The sequence below is a fragment of the Mandrillus leucophaeus genome, unplaced genomic scaffold, assembly GCF_000951045.1.
Source record: "Mandrillus leucophaeus isolate KB7577 unplaced genomic scaffold, Mleu.le_1.0 Scaffold488, whole genome shotgun sequence".
Lineage (NCBI taxonomy): Eukaryota > Metazoa > Chordata > Mammalia > Primates > Cercopithecidae > Mandrillus > Mandrillus leucophaeus.
In genome coordinates this window covers 39,619-57,400 of record NW_012105231.1, presented here as the reverse complement: position 1 = coordinate 57,400, position 17,782 = coordinate 39,619, and the positions used below count along the sequence as shown (strand labels likewise).

The window sequence follows — 17,782 nt, the reverse complement described above, 5'->3', positions numbered from 1 at the left end:
GCGTAAGTAAGTGTATCATAAATAATAACTGGGTTTGTCACTCCTGGAGAAAGAAAAAACAGGGAACCCTCTTCCAACACCCCATGTGGTGTTGTACTGGAATCTGAGGTATGAGTGTAAACTCAGAATTTTTTATTTCTGTACAAATAAATACAGAAATATAGCTGGGCACAGTGACTCATGCCTGTAATCTCAGCACTTTGGGAAGCCTGAAGTGGGCAGATCACTTGAGCTCAAGAATTGAAGACCGGCTTGGGCAGTACGGTGAAAGCCCATCTCCACAGAAGTGGAGGAAAAACCAGGCAGAGGGAACCCCAGGACATTGAGGGGCTCTGGCTGCTGTATGGGACACCCTGTTGGAAGCTTGCCTCTAATGGGGCATCAAAGCCAGGCAGGCAGGGGCTCCTGCTCTGCCAGAGGTTGGAAGACGGGACTGCATCTTCCCTTCTTACTCCTGGGATGCAGGTCAGCTGTTTTCCCTCAGATGAGAGAGTCGGATTCCAATTTTTTTGTTTTGTTTTGTTTTTGAGACGGAGTCTCGCTCTGTCACCCACGCTAGAGTGCAGTGGTGCTATCTCAGCTCAGTGCAACCTCCACCTCCTGGGTTCAAGCAGTTCTCCTGCCTCAGTCTCCTGAGTAGCTGGGATTACAGGCACACGCCACCACGCCTGGCTGATTTTTGTATTTTTAGTAGAGATGGGATTTCACCGTGTTGGTCAGGCTGGGAGGTTCCAATTTTATAACATGAGAAGAAGGGCTGAGATCATGCCCATTCTGCCACCTTGCTGAGTCCAGAGCTGTGATGAAGTGAAGAAGAAGGCACAGGGCAGGACAAAGAAGGGGGCTTAGGGACCTGGGAGTTTTCCTTGGCAGAAGTCAACTTGTCCCACCCCTGAGAAAACTCTGACCTCACCTGCCAGGGAGGAAAACAGGGACTGGGGAGGAGGGAACAGGGAGGGGGAACAGTCTGGTGCTCTGTGCTCTGGGAGAGAAGTCTGATGATGGGAGTAACTCAGGAAGGGTTAAGAATATTCCTAAAATAGCCAAGCCACAGTCTAAGCCAGTCCATGAATGCATCTTCCAGTGAGCAGATCTGTAGCAGGATAAGTCAGCCTGATCTTTGCCCTACTGCCTGCTGCCTGGCCCTGGCTGCTAATTAAACCTCCCACCCTGTCCCCTTCACCAACTCCTCCTGTCCTAGTGGGGATGGGGCAGGACTAGTCAGAGGAGCCAAATCACCCCAATCAACAGGGAACTACAGCTGGGACCAGGAACAGTGGGCCCAGTGCCCCCCCCATCCACACTCCTGGTCTGAGTCAAGTAGGGGTACATAGGGGGACAGACAGGCTAAGTGCAGGCTTTGTGCATGGGATGGAGGCTGCCAGGAGAGAGCAACCAAATTCTCCCACCCACACACATGCATTGCCAGCCATGATCAGGTGGCTCCTCCAAGGTCATCATCAAATACCACCTTCTAGCTCTGTGTTCCCCTACACTTAGGGCATCTTGGAGTGAGACAGGCAGGGAGGGGTCGAGGGAGCCCCTTCATGGACAAACCATATCTTTGTTTCAGGGGCAGGACCAGGTACATAATTTGCAGGACCCAATGAGAACTGAAAATGTGGAGTCTGTCGTTCAAAAATTGTTAAGAATTTCAAGGCAGTGACAAGAGAGCATTAAACCGAGTTCAGGTCCCCTCTGAGTGTGGGGCTTTTGCACTGCACAAGTGGCACCTCTCTGAAGCCATCCTTGTGCAGGGACATGAACATTTACTAAGCGCCCACTACTCAGCTCTTCCGGCTCTGTAATACGGCCTGGCTCTGTGTCTGCACCCAAATGTCTTTTTGAATTGTAATCCCCACGTGTTGGGGGAGGGATCTGTGGGATGTGATTACATCATGGGAGTGGTTCCCACATGCTGTTCTCGTGATAGTGAGTTCTCACGAGATCTGATGGTTTTATAAGAGGCCTTTTCTCTCTTCATTCTGCACTTCTCTCTCCGGCTGCCATGTGAAGGACGCGTTTGCTTCTCCTTCCACCATGATTGTAAGTTTCCTGAGGCCTCCGCAGCCGTGAGGAACTGTGAATCAATTAAACTTCTTTCCTTTGATTAACTTCTGGTCTATAACTAAGGTCTGAGTCCTGAAGACCTTCCTCTGGAGCCTCAGTAAATTTATTAATCTAAATGGGTCCAGGTGCTGCAGGTGATTACCATTATCTCATCTCCTGCAAAATCATGGAGGTTTGGGGAGTTCCTTCAGACCTCCTCTTGTATGGAGGTTTGTTTTCTTCTTTTTTCTTTCCTGTAAGGACAAAGTGAATTCTGTAATGCTTTATGTATCATTTTTGAGTTTATTGCCAAAAATTGAGGCTCAAGTTTGTAGACTACATTTTTAAATAAAATAAAACTTTCTAGACAAAGAAATGCAGTTGAAGCTGTTCCAAATTTACACAGAGTTGATAGCAAATTTTTCACTTTATCTTTCCTTGAATGTATATATTCATATAAATGCTCTTAAATTCTTAGTGCAAAAGGGTGGATTGTCATTACAGAGAATGTTCTTAGCATAGAGCACAAATCTCCCCACTGCTGACTAGGCCTGGTCACAAAGCACCCTGAGCTGGCCTTCAACTTCCACTTCTCGGTTCTTTTGTTTATCTTCTCTATTTCTAGAATGGCGTTGTCATTTCACTTGTCTGTCTGGTCATATCCTATTCCTGTAAGAATCAGTGAGTTCTTGGTACCTATTGATCTAAATTTGCCTCTGGTTTGAACCTTTTTCCACTTTTCCAGGCAAGGTTGATTTATCTGTCTATGTTTCCATAACAATCTTTCCAAGCATAATACAGTAAAAAGAGAGCTGATTCATCATGTCCTGTCCGTTTCCCTCTGGAGACTTTGGAGCCGATGTGAGGGTACAGGTGTGCCCTGTATAGGATCTTTGGTCGCCTTTGTCAGTTTAGCACAGGTCTCAGTATATAATTGTTCTCAGGTGCCATTAAACTGGGCCTGAATAATTGAAGGATTGAACGTTTTCAGGAATCACCCAGGATGCTTCAATAATTCAGCTTAATTGGGGATATGGGGAAAGTTTGCATGAGAAAGAAATTTTTTTTTTTTTTTTGAACTTGAAGGATAAGTTAAAATTCAGTAGGCAGAATAATAGTAAATCTTGATGATTTTGTATTTTTAATTTTTATTTATTTATGTTTTTTTTAAGACAGAGTCTCACTCTGTCGCCCAGGCTGGAGTGCAGTGGTGCCATCTCGGCTCACTGCAACCTCCGCCTCCTGGGTTGAAGTGATTCTTTTGCCTCAGCCTCCCAAGTAGCTGAGACTACAGGTGCCAGCCACCATGCCCAGCTAATTTTTGTATTTTTAGTAGAGACGGTGTTTCACCATATTGGCCAGACTGGTCTCAAGCTCGTGACCTCATGATCCACTTGCCTCGGCCTCCCAAAGTGCTGGGATTACAGGTGTGAGCCACTGCGCCCAGCCATTTTTTATTTTAAAATATTCATTTTTTACTATTTTGATATAACTTTTTTTTTTTAAGAAAAAGGCAGAAATCACTGCTTATTAGAAGGCAGATTTTAGTGATTTTTATACCCCTAGACTTGTTGCATATCAAACCTATATGAAATATCTATAAATCAAATCATTAATTGCCCCTAGCGTAATAATTCTATATGTGGATGTAATGTTTGAATCTTCAGGAGCTTTAATAATTTGAAGGCCTTTTGATTGCTTTAAAATTAATTCTCATTGTGTTTGTTTATATTGTATCTTTAAGCAGAAGTACAGAGTAAGCAATTAGTGTGATTAATTCCTCTGCTATAATACAGTAAAGCACTGCCTCCCTAGACCAACTCTTTGGGATCCCTGGAAGACATCTGGCATCCAGCAAGTCTTGACCCCTCTTTAGAAAGCCATGGAGAAACTGGAGGCAATTCTTTTAATTATTCGCCCTCTAGAGGCAATTCCATTAATTACCCTCCCTCACCTATCCAAGACACAATTTCTCCAGTTACATGTAGAATGCTGTTATGTGTCTCCTGGCCAGACCCTTTATTTCATAGATGTGGAAATTGAGGCCATGAAGGATGAGGTGAGTGTTCAGAGTCCACATGACTAGTTAGTGCCCAGAGCCTGGCCTGGACTTCTCTCTTGTTCTGGGGCCTTGAGTTCTCTCCCTCTTCTTTAGTACATATGGCCAGAGGTAGCATAATCTGCGCACCACATTTGCATTTGGAGTGCATCTGTTTTGCATTCGTTTAATCTTGTTGAGATGGTTTGCTTGTTGACCTAGTCAGTCAGTTATCTTTTCACCTTTGTGAGTTGAGAGCTTTGTATATGAAGTCTGTAAAACTTTGTGTCTTGGGAATTGACATAATCTGTAGCTGACCCATGCTGTTTTCAGATGCATCTTAATTGTAATAGTGATCGTGATCCAGAAGATTCACATGTTTTTCTGTGCTATTTCAGAATAAGCCTTCTTAATCCAACTCGAGATGGAGTCAAAAACAACAGAATACTACATTTTTGTTTCTTTTAATTAGGTAAAATACCTCTTTTCTGACTAGACTAGGACTCTTACATAGATTGCCATGAACTACAAGAAGTACAGCATTGCCAGAATAACCTGTGGTAAAATGTTCACTTATTGAACATTTTACTTGCAATCTTTCTACAAAATGAGTTTATTTTTAGCTACTTAGTCAAATTATCTTGACTTTCTGATGTCTTGAAAGAATATTTCTAATAGATTTAGGTATTTCATTAATATGGAATGTTTTTAAAACTAAATGGGTCCCAAAGGAAACTGAACGGTTAAAATATGGTTTACTTCTGCAAATACTAACTTAGTGAGGAGTCTCAGGGAATCTGCACATTTGTCTTTTCTATCTAATAATTACGAATTTCTTAGTGTATGTTTTGATCAGACTGTTTTTTGATCACAGTTTTGTGACCACTCTGTTTTTCCTCTCTCTGGCAGTCACTTCCCAGAATTGACAAGGAATTCATCCTCAGGTGATTTCTGCTAAGTAAATCCTAGCACTTCTTGACACTTTAGAAAAGGCTTTGGAATAATTTTATATTAGCATTTCTCACCTGCATATTTTTACATGTAAATACAAATTGCATATACATTACTTTGAAAGAGAACCAGGATAAAATTTAAAGAAACATGGTTTTAGAAGTCCAATGGTGGTATAAGACTTCACAAAAAACAGACTGCTCTTGATTCAGTACTTCCTACTTACTCCCTAGATGCAGCCAACTTCAACAATTTTTATTTTTAAAAAATGTATTTTTATATTTCAAAATAATATGTTTGTGTATGTGACCTGTCTCTCCCCCAGTCTGCACCACTCTGGCTTTACCCGCTTAAGAAGCATTTAAAATATTCTGCATATCCTTAGCATATACCATTGCAATTATGGGGTAGGCTTTTTTTTTTTTTAAATTTGTGCATTCAATGAACCTCTAGTGGTACATATCTGTTTTTCTTGTTAATTCTTGGGAATATCTTTCTATTGTTTCTATAGTAATTTTCTTCCCTTCCAGCTTCCCTGTTTCTTCTGGATCTCTTGTTAGATGTTGAACCTCTTGAGTTGATTTTCTAATTTTTGTCATCTTCCTCTCTCATTTTTTGTATTTTGTGTTTAATTTTCTGGTATCTAATTTACCTTGATTTTCTATCTTTCTGGTGACATTTTCATATGTTCTTACTTTCAGTTGTCAAAAGTGTTCTCTTGACCTTGCCCTTGCATTCTGTTTTCTCTGCCCACCTCTTCGATTCGCCCCATTGCCACCTAGTGTTCTGGTTTCTTAATTTTATTTAATAGGCTTTCTTCAAAGGCCTGGTGATCATTTGCTCTGTGCTTATATATTTTTATTTTTTCATTGGGCAAAATATATGTAACATAAAATGTATCATATTAACTATTTTAAGTGTACAGTTCAGTTGCTTTAACTATATTCATAATGTTTTGCAATGATTCCCACCATTCCTTTCTAGAACTTTTTCATTTGAAGCTCTGTACCTGTTAAACAGTAATTCCTAACTCCAGTCATCTTCCGGGCCCTGTTAACCACCATTCTACTTTCTGCCTCTATGACTTTGCCTATCTTAGATACCTCATATAAGTGGAATCATATAGTATTTGTCTTTTTGTGTTTGGCTTATTTCTCTTAGCATAATGTATTCAAGGTTTCATTGTTCATCCACATTGTTCATCCAATGCATCAGAATCTCCTTCCTTTAAAAATGAATAATATTTGAATTATATTCCATTGCGTGCATATGTCACATTTGTTTATTAATCTACCGGTGGGCACGGTGTTGCTTCCACCTTCTGGCTACTGTGAGTAATGCTGCTGTGAACATTGCTATACAAATATCTTTTTGAGTCCCTGCATTTAATTCTTGGGGCTGTGTACCTCAAAGTGGAATTACTGGGTCATAATCATCATTCTGTGTTCAACTTTTTGAGGAACCACCATGCTGCTCTCCAGAGCAGTCCAGCACTTTACACTACCATTAGTAATGCACAAGGGTTTCATTTTCTCCATATCCTTGTCAACACTTGTTATGTCCCATCTTTTGTTTGTTTGCATTATAATAGCCATTTTAATGGGTGCGAAGTTGTCCCGCATTGTGGTCTTGCTTTCCATTTCCCTTATGACTTGTGATACTGTCTGCACATATTTTAAGGTTTATACACTGACAAAGCTGGTTACTAGCAGTATGTGTGTGTATGGGGAACTGTGTGGCTGCTGAGTGGCTTCCCTGTGGGATGATCAGCCAGAACCCGCTATTGTATTAGGGGATCCCCAGATGTCAGCATTCATGGGTCTTTTTAGTTTTTATGGGTACATACTAGGTATACATATTTATGGGGTACATGAGATATTTTGATACAAACATGTAATGTATAATAATCACATCAGGGTAAATGGGATATCCATCATCTCAAACATTTATCATTTCTTTGTATTATAAACAATTCAGTTATACGCAGTTATTTTAAAATGTACAAAAAGCGATTGCTGACTATAGTTACCGTTATGCTGCCAATTAATAGATCTTATTTATTGTAACTATATTTTGTACCTATTTACTATCCTCACTTCCCCCCCACCGACTACACTTCCCAGCCTCAAGTAACAAGCATTCTATTCTATCTCTGTGAGTTTGTTTTAATGTTTAGCTCCCCAAAATGACTGTGAATGTGCACAGTTTATCTTTCTGTGACTGGCTTACTTCACTTAAAATAATATCCTCCAGCACCATTCCGTGTTGTCACTAATGACAGAATCTCATTCTTTGTTAGGGCTGAATAGTACTCCATTGTATATATGCACATTTTCTTTGTTCATTCATCTGTTGGTGGACACTTAGGTTGCTTCCACCTCTTGGATATTGCAAATAGTAATGCAGTAAACATAGGAGTGCAGCTATGTCTTCGATATATTGATTTTCTTTTTCATGTATATATCTAACAGTGAGATTGCTGGATCCTTTGGTAGCTCTATTTTTAGTTTTTTGAGGAACCTCCAAATTGTTCTCCATAGTGGTTGGACTAATTTACATTCCCACCAACAGTATGCAAGGGTTCGCTTTTTTCCATATCCTCACCAGCATTTGCTATTGCCTGTCTTTTGAATAAAAGCCGTTTTAACTGGGGTGAGATACCTCCTCATAGTTCTGATTTGCATTTCTCTGATAATCAGTGATGTTGATCACCTTTTCCTAAGTCTGTTAGCCTTTCGTATTTTTTCTTTTGAGAAACGTCTATTAAGATCTTTTGCCCCAGATTATTACATTTTTCTCTATACAGTTGTTTGAGCTTTTTATATATTCTGGTTATTAATCCCTTATCAAATGGATAGTTTGCAAATATGTTTCCCCATTTTGTGGATTTTCTCTTTGTTGATTGTCTCCTCTGCTGTGTAGAGGCTTTTTAACTTAATGGGATCCCATTTGTCCACTTTTGCTTTGGTTGTCCGTGCTTGTGGGGTATTGGGTAAGAAATCTTTTCCCAGTTTAATGTCCTGGAGAACTTCCCCAATGTTTTCTTGTAGCAGTTTCATAGTTTGAGGTCTTAGATTTAAGTCTTTAATCTGTTTTGGTTTGGTTTTTATATATGATGAGAGATAGAAGTCTTGTTTCATTCCTCTGCATATGGATATCCTATTTTTGCAGCACTATTTATAAAAGAGATTATCCTTTCTCCAGTGTATGTTCTTGGCACCTTTATTGAAAATGAGCTCACTGTAGATGGATGGATTTCTTCCAGTTCTCTATTGTGTTTCATTGGTCTTTTTGTCTGTTTTTATGCCAGTAGCATGTTGTTTGGGTTACTATAGGTCTATGGTATAATTTGAAGTCAGGTAATCTGATCCTTCCAGTTTAGTTCTTTATGCTCAGGATAGCTTTGGTTATTTTGGACCTTTTGTGGTTCCATATAGATTTTAGAACCATTCTTTCTATTTTTGTGAAGAATGTCATTGATATTTTGATAGGGGTTGCATTTAACCTGTAGTTTTCTTTGAGTTATATTAACATTTCAACAATATTGATTCCTCCAGTCCATGAAGCTGGAATTCTTTCCATTTTTGGTGCCCTCTTCAATTTCTTACATCAGTGTTTTATAGTTTTCATTGTAGCAATCATTCATTTCTTTGGTTAAGTTTATTCCTCATTTTATTTGTAGCTATTGTAAATGGGATTGCTTTCTTAGTTTTTTTCAAAACGTTTGATGTTCACATATAAAAACGCTACATTTTTTTTAATGTTGATTATGTATCCTGCAACTTTCTTGAATTTACCAGTTTTAATAGTTTTTTGGAGTCTTGAGGTGTTTCCAATTATAAGAGATTGTCTGCAAATAATTATAATTTGATTTCTTTCCAATTTGGATGTGTTTTATTTCCTTCTTTTGTCTGATTGCTCTAGCTACGACTTCCAGTACTTCCAGAAAAAGCTCAATTAATACTGAATTAATAGTGGTGAAAGTGGGCATCTCTTTTTCTAGATCTTAGAGGAAAGGCTTTCAGTTTTTTTTCCCCATTCAGTAAGATACTACTTATGGGTGTGTCTTATATGAGTTTTATTGTGTTGAGGTGTGTTTCTTCTATACCCTGTTTTTTAAGCATTTTTACAATAAAATGTTGAATTTTATCAAATGCTTTTACAGCATCAATTGACATGATTATATAATTTTTGTCCTTCATTGTGTTGATATGATCACATTGATTTGCATATGTTGAACCATCCTTCCATTCCTGGGATAAATTTCACTTGGTCATTATGAATACTTTTTTAATACGTTGTGGAATTTGTTTTGCTTATAAATTTTCTTGAGGATTTTTGCCTGAAATGTTCCTTCGGGATATTGGCCTGTGGTTTTCTTTTTTAATGTGTCTTTGGTTTAAGTATCAGCCATTGAAATATTCCTTCCTCCTCTATTTTTGGAATAGTTTGAGTAGGATTGGTATTAGTTCTTCTGTAAATATTTGGTAAAATACAGCAATGAAGCTGTTGCTTTCAGGATTTTCTTTGTTGGTACTTTTTATTAAGGCTTTGATCCCATTATTTGTTACTGGTCGGTTCAGGTTTTGAAGTTCTTTATGGTTCAATCTTGGTAGGTTGTGTGTATCTAGGAATTTGTGTATTTCTTTTAGGTTTTCGTGAGTCTTTTTGCTGAGCTGGTCAGCTTTCTTCTCATGAAAATAACTTAGTTTTCTGCTAAGGGCTACATATTTGACTGCAACTGTTATGGAAGCTGAATGGAAGCAGAGGGTTGATAATTGTGCCTGTTGGTATATGTAGAACTCACTTTAAAATGCTGTTTGGGGAGGATACTGTAGCCTATCCACATGTGTGTCTGTGTGCCCAGTGTCCCTGGGCTCAGGGCTACTGTGGTTTAATTTATCTGAAAGATAAACCTTCCGTTTATTTCTGGCAGTGGAAGGTTTAGTTGTCTGGCTGCATAGGATGAGGGAGGGTTCTTAAAGTGGAGTCCTCCTCAAATGGACTGGCAACTTGATCTTCTGTCCTCCATAGTGAAGTTTCTGTATCATCTTATGTTATTTTCAAAAACATTTTCCTACCCTTGCCCTTGCATTGGCTGCCTAGTCGTCCACCTTCCCTGCACCTCACAGTTACCTCATGTGCCTTACAGGTACCTTGTGCTGTAATTTCTTCAGGTTTCACAGGGTTCTGTTAGGAGAACAGAAACAGAAGGAGGTAATCTAAATAAACCTGTACCTATTAAATAAATAAAAAACTCTTAATCTTCCAAAACAGAAAGCACTTGCCCCAGATGGTTTCACTGGTGAATTTCACCATTTAAGGAAGAGATGGCACCAACTTTCTTTTTTTTATTTTTATTTATTTATTTATTTATTTTTTGAGACGGAGTCTCGCTTTGTCGCCCGGGCTGGAGTGCAGTGGCCGGATCTCAGCTCACTGCAAGCTCCGCCTCCCGGGTTTACGCCATTCTCCTGCCTCAGCCTCCCAAGTAGCTGGGACTGCAGGTGCCCGCCACCTCACCCGGCTAGTTTTTTTTGTATTTTTTAGTAGAGACAGGGTTTCACCGTGTTAGCCAGGATGGTCTCGATCTCCTGACCTCGTGATCCGGCCATCTCGGCCTCCCAAAGTGCTGGGATTACAGGCGTGAGCCACCGCGCCCGGCCTATTTTTATTTTTTGAGATGGAGTCTCACTCTATCACCCAGGCTGGAGTGCAGTGGTGCAATCTTGGCTCACTGCAAGCTCCACCTCCCGGGTTCACGCTATTCTCCTGCCTCAGCCTCCTGAGTAGCTGGGAAGACAGGCGCCCGCCACCATGCCTGGCTAATTTTTTTGTATTTTTTAGTAGAGACGGGGTTTCACTGTGTTAGCCAGGATGGTCTCGATCTCCTGACCTCGTGATCCGCCCGCCTCGGCCTCCCGAAGTGCTGGGATTACAGGCGTGAACCACCATGCCTGGCCGAGATGGCACCAACTTTCTGCAATCTCTTTCAGAAAATAAAACTAGAAGGAACATTCCCTAACTCATTCTGTAAGGCTAGCATAACTCTAATACCAAAAGCAGATAAAAAAATTACAAGAAAGGAAAAGCATAGACTAATACTCTTTTAAACAGAGAAGCAAAATTCTCAACAAAATATTGGCAAATTGATAGCTGGGTGTGGTGGTTCATGCCTGTAATCCCAGCACTCTGGGAGGCCGAGGCAGGTGGATCACCTGAGGTCAGGAGTTCAAGACCAGCCTGGCCAAGATGGTGAAACCCCATCTCTACTAAAAATACAGAAAATAGTCCAGCACAGTGGTGGGTGCCTATAATCTCAGCTACTTGAGAGGCTGAGGCAGGAGAATCATTTGAACCCGGGAGGCGGAGGTTGTAGTGAACCAAGATCACACCACTGTACTCTAGCCTGGGTGACAGGGCAAGACTCCATCTCAAAAAAAAAAAATATATATATGTGTGTGTGTGTGTATGTGTGTATGTGTATATGCAAATTGAATGAACTATTGTATAAACAGAATTATAAATCACGACAAGAGAGTTTTATTCCAGGTATGTGAAGCTAGTTCAACATTTGAAAATCAATAAATGTAATCCATCATATTGAAGAAGAAAAATCATGTGGTCATATCAATAAATAAAAAGTATGTGATATCCAGCACCCATTCATGATGAAAACTCTCAGCAAACTTGGAATAGAGGGGAATTTCCTTAACTTGATAAAGAATAGCTACAACCACCACCCTGCAGCTAACATCGTACTTCATGGTGAGAAGCTAGATGCCTTTCCTCTAAGATTTAAAACAAGGAAAGAGTATGACCCTCACCACTCCTATTTAGTATCATACTGGAAGTTCTAGCAAATGTGATAAGAAAAGAAAATAAAAGGTAAGAAAGAAACAATAGAGATGAGAAAGGAACAAATAAAACTGCCTTTGCTCACAGGTAACATGATTGTCTATGCAGAAAATCTCAAAGAATCAACATATACATCATCTCTTCATAACGAAATATATGAAATTTACTGTTTTTCCCTGGGTATTGCCTGGATTGTAAAATGCTTCTCCCACCTTCTTACCCCAGCCTTCTTCCTTGTAGGTTACAGTTACTTGTTATTGGTAAATAGCCACTGTGGAGACTAAAGACCAGAAGAAACACAGAAAGAAATTTTACAGAAAGAAAAACAGTGGGCCCAAAGCTGAAAAGAAAAAGAAGCGGCATCTGCAGGATCTCCAGCTAGGAGATGAAGGAGATGCCCAGAAGAGAAATCCCAAAGCCTTTGCAGTTCAGTCTGCTGTGCGGATGGCTCGATCCTTTCACAGGTATGTTTAGCTACAGTCTGATGCTTCTTCCATTGATTCTTTTTAAATACTAGGAGCCTCTCACAGGTGACATTTGGATTTACGAGTTTAGTCCCACTCCAAAGGACATGCAGATGCATGCTGTGTGGCTTTCACTAAAACTGAGAAGACTTCCCATAGAAGCTGCCTTGCCTCCAGCATCTGCACACTGGTTGGTGTTTCTTGCCCAAGATACAAGAATTTATAGAATTTGTTTTTTCCTAAACTTTAAACTGTTTCTATGGTGATAAGTGTGCTTTCCCCCACCCAGATATGTTTTACAAAGTTGTAATATGAAATACAAAGGTTACAATATTTAATACTAACATAGCTTTATTTAGTAAGTCCTTGTGATATTCTTAGCAGTGTACTTTAAACACTATTCAACTAAATTCTTCAAGCAGCCTTACCAGAGTAGGAATCATTCTTGCTCTCATTTTATGGGTAAGAAAACTGAGGTCAAGAAAACGAGTTACCTCCAATCATATAACTAGTAAGTAGGAGAGCCAAATTTCACTCCAGAGCCTCTGCTCTTATCTGTTATGATGCACTGCCTCGGTATTTACCTTTTGGTTTTTAAAAAAACTATTAAAATCACTCATAAAGCAGTCAGGTTTAAGGAGTGTTTAATTTTCAACTCTCTATACTATTGAAGTCATCTTGTTACATCTTTATTGAACAGCAATTATTTGGATGGGGGCCAGTAGTTAACAAGTTAATAATTGACAGGTTAATTATATTTACATATTGTTTTGTACTCTCTATGAAATACACTAAAGTACTCATATCTATAAGTCTACTAAAAAAAGTCTACTTATAAGGTTGATGCCTTTCACTCTATTTTGAAAATGAGTTTACTTTTTTTTTAATGACTACAAGTCAGGATTTGAAGACAAAAAGCATCATATTCCAGTGGTTGATCAAACTCCACTAGAGCCCCCACCAATAGTGGCAGTGGTGACGGGGCCTCCAAAGTTGGAAAGCGCACTTTGATATAATGCCTCATTCGGAACTTCGCCCGGCAGAAGTTGACCGAGATCAGAGGCCCTGTGACGATCGTGTCAGGTAGAAGATGCCGCCACAGACACAGAGTTGGTGTGACTATTGTTATCTGACGGACATGCGTGTGTTTGTTGTTTTCTTGAGTGGAACATGTTAAATATTTTCATATCATGTTACCTCTCTTACACTTTTACTAAGTTAGTTATAAATTCAGAAAAGGGTAAATTCCCAGAGGTAAGGATGTGATACGTATCTTATCCTGACTGCTCTATGACTTTGCCAAGCATGTTCCTTGGAAGGGCCTAGCAGGCCTGGTCACTGTGAACACATCATTTAACAGAGAGCACGTACCTCCTATGTGCCAGGTGCACATGCTTGCCCTTATGAAGCCACATGCTGGTGGAAGTGGGCCTTTTCTCTTTTTCCCATGAGAATTTGTCAGCTTTGGGAGATGGTGACGTTTCCAAGTTTGAGGGAAGGTGAAACAAACTTCTAGTGGTAGAATGGCAATGTACACTCTGAAATCTCTTGTTATTGCAATAATATAGTTGAATTGAGACTTTTCTTTATCTGTGGCGCAACCGTATTTTCTTTTCCTTTTTTCGAGACAGAGTCTTTCTCTGTAGCACAGGCTGGAGTACAGTGGTGTGATTACAGCTCATTGCAGCCTCAACTTCCTAGTATCAAGCAATCCTCCTACTTTAGCCTCCTGAGTAGTGTATGCCACCACGCCTGGCTAATTTTTGTTTTTTTTTTCTTTTTGTAGAGATGGGGTTTTCCCGTGTGGCACAGGGTGGTCTCAGAATTCCTGGGCTCAAGGGATTGGTCTGCCTTGGCCTCCCAAGGTGCTGGGACTACAGGCGTGAGCCACTGTGCCCAGCCCATATTTTTCTTGACCGTTTTCTTTTTACCTTAATTTAGACATAATTATTGTTTTGAATATTCTGTTGCGTTATGTTTGAGGAAGTTTTTAGCGATAGTGGGAATGCGGGAAGTTTTGATAGAGGTGAAGACACCTGGAACTGAACAGCAGGATCATGGTTATCATGGAGCCTGTCCAGTCAGAATTTTCCCTGTTCGAGCACTTTTATTCATCTGGGTAGACTTTTGATATTATTTAAATTTAGAACACAGCAAGAGAAACAGGATGGAATTTATTTTATTTTATCAGTTTTTGCCTATAAAAATGAACTTCTGGTACACTCCTGTAAATGTATATGGTGTTTTACTGGATGCAGTTAAAAATGAAAGTTAGAGTTGATGCTTAGAGTTTTTTCAGGGTCTTTTTAAAGTAAAATTTTCATCTTTTCACTTATAGGTAAAAAGCGCAGACTCGCCATTATTGAATGTGGGTGTGACATTAACATGATGATTGATCTGGCTAAAGTAGCAGATCTGGTAAGTCAGCAGGGGCAGCCTGGGGTGCTGATGGAGACTTACAGCGTTGTGATAGGTTATTTACCCTGTGAAGGGAAGAGAGTTTTATGATTATTAAAGGAATCATGGTCATCTTCAGGGATATAGTAGATGTGATTGAATTGATGATGATAATAATAGTAATAAATGTTGTTATATTAGTAATACAAATGGAATGTGCACAATGAAATGTATTCCAAAATCTAAAAGCAAATCACAGGATAGAGAAAATCTTAAATGAACACAACTAATAACAGCATATTAACATGCATACATATATACGTACAAATATATCATAGTAAGTACCATTTCTTCTTGGACCCTTCCTGGCACTGTGCTAACTGCTTTCTACAAATTTAGCTTACATAAACCCTTGATATTTCAGGTGAGTAGGTATTATCTATAGTTTACATAAGATGAAATAGAGCCTCCCAACAGTTAAGTAACTTGTGTGAAGATGGACCCTTTGTTCCTGATGGTTCTAGAACCTTCATTCTTAATGATAATGCTAAAGTAAGTACATGAATTGCCTGAAGAAGTGGTCAGAGTTTATCAGTAGAAAATCTGGATAGTACTCAGTGTGTGGAAAACATACATGCTCTTGCATTTATGGAAATGATAATGTTCACTATTTCTGATATTTTATTAACTATTTTTTAATTTAGCAAAAATAAAATACAAATTGGCGAAAAAAAAAAAAAAAAGTCCAGGTGCAGTGGCCCACAACTGTAATCCCAGCAGTTTGGGAGGCTGAAGTGGGTGGATCACCTGAGGTCGGGAGTTCGAGACCACCCTGACCAACATGGTGAAACCCCGTCTCTACTAAAAATACAAAATTTGCCAGGTGAGGTGGCACATACATGTAATCCCAGCTACTTAGGAGGCTGAGGAAGGAGAATTGCTTGAACCTGGGAGGCAGAGATTGTGGTGATCTGAGATCGTGCCATTGCACTCTAGCCTGGGCAACAAGAGCAAAACTCCATCAAAAAAAAAAAAGAATTAGCAAAAAAATGCGCCATATTGATTAGGAAGTGTGGGGTGACAGATACCTTGTTTTTTTCATTTTTATGTATTTTTTGTTTTGTTTTGTTTTGTTTTAATTGCAGACAGGGTTTCACCATGTTGGCCAGGCTGGTCTTGAACTCCTGACCTCAGGTGATCCACCTGCCTTAACCTCCCAACGCGCTGGGATTACAGGCTTGAGCCACTGCGCCCAGCCTTTTATTTAGTTTTTTTCTAGAGCTACAGATTTTATCCTTTGGCCCAGGAAGAACCCTAAAATATAAAGTGAAAAGTAATACAGATTTTAAAGTTGTGCCATTGTAATGTCAGAAAACTAAATAACATTCGAATTTTGAACCCGTAATGCTACTATTAGTAAAAATAAGTGTTATTATTAACGTAAAGTTGTGTATAAATCATGTGTACTTGAAATAGTTCATAGAGGTCATTTGTTTCTCTTTTATTTAAAATGTAGCAAGTTTCTAATTTTAAAGACATACATATTAAGAGATGCCTTTACTTTTTGTTTTTCATTATTATGGATATATAATATTTATGGGGTACATGTGGTATTTTGATAGAAGCATACAGTGTGTGATGATCAAATCAGGGTAATTAGGATATCCATCACTTCAAACATTTATCATTTCTTTGTTTTAGGAACATTTCAATTTCATTCTTTTAGTCATTCCGAATTATATAATAAATTATAGTCACCCTATTGTGCTGTTGGACACTGGAATTTACTCTAACTGTATTTTTGTACCTGTTAACCTTTCCCTCTTTGTCCCCCCACCCCTGCTCCCCTTCCCAGCCTCTTAACCGTCATTGAGAGAGATGCCTATGTGAATCTTTTTAAGATTTTCAAAAGGAGCACACACATTTGGTAAAGCACTCTAACTAATGCAGGGTACGCACAATGCGTGTTTTCTCTTTCCTTGCTCTAACCGCTGGTCTCACAGGGCCCTGCAGAGCAGTATCCTTCCAGATACATATAAACACACATGCCACCCTTTAAAAACACAAATGGTAGCTTATTTTACACACTCTTCTATGCTTTGCTTTTTTCATGTAATATATCTTGGAGGTATATAATCAGTAAGTACTGTAGCTCTGCCTCCTCCTTTTTAATATAATATTCCATTCTATGGATGCACCATAATTTATTTAGCCTGGCTTATGTTGATTGCTCTGCTCTGGGTTGTCAGAGCCTCCTGAGTATGGCAGAGACACACACAATACATGGATTTGGGTGTATACGTGAGTGTGTGGATTAGGGGAGTAACACTGGTTTAGATGACAAAGATTGGCAGCTGAGGGACTGTTTGGTCCCTGTTCTTTCTGACCCTACAACCAACTGCTTGCCCCTTGGCACTCTGTGGCATCAGATGTGGTGTGAGGATTTTCCACCTGTTGTTTGAGCTGGTCCAGTGTTGCTGGAGAGCTCTGCTTGCTGCCTCGGTCTGCAGTGGCAGTTGTGCTTTCCTACAAGTCCAACTTCATATATTCTGTGGTTTTGGGTTTTGAATGTTTCCTAGTTTAATCAAAGGTGGGCATTTCTGTTTCCATTTTGTGTTATTTTTAGTTATCTATGGAAATATAGGAATAGAAATGTCTTTAATATTAAACCTAGAAGTTTCCAGGAATCAATTCTGAAATTATTTTGCATCTTTAAAGTGTCTTAAATTTAAAAAATTGGTCTTATCTGCTTATATTTTCTTATAGACTACCATTCATCATAATCTTACTGTTTTTTGACTTAATTCTAAACTGGTAGCTATTTAAAAAAATTTCTATGCCGGGCACGGTGGCTCACGCCTGTAATCCCAGCACTTTGGGAGGCGGAGGCGGGCGGATCATGAGGTCAGGAGATCGAGGCCATCTTGGCTAACACGGTGAAACCCCGTCTCTACTAAAAATGCAAAAAAAAATTAGCCGGGTGTGGTGGCGGGCACCTATAGTCCTAGCTACTCGGGAGGCTGAG

General features: G+C 39.5%; 1 protein-coding gene across 1 annotated transcript in view; it reads left to right on the top strand.

Annotated features, from left to right (window-relative positions):
- Window positions 1-4,607: 4,607 nt before the first annotated feature.
- The window catches only part of LOC105550476 (ribosome biogenesis protein BMS1 homolog), a 24,023-nt gene continuing 10,848 nt past the window's right edge, over window positions 4,608-17,782 (top strand). The window contains 4 exon segments of the mRNA XM_011995399.1: window positions 4,608-4,647; window positions 12,165-12,360; window positions 14,302-14,420; window positions 14,699-14,778. Of these exon segments, the coding sequence (XP_011850789.1) occupies window positions 4,608-4,647; window positions 12,165-12,360; window positions 14,302-14,420; window positions 14,699-14,778 (435 nt within the window).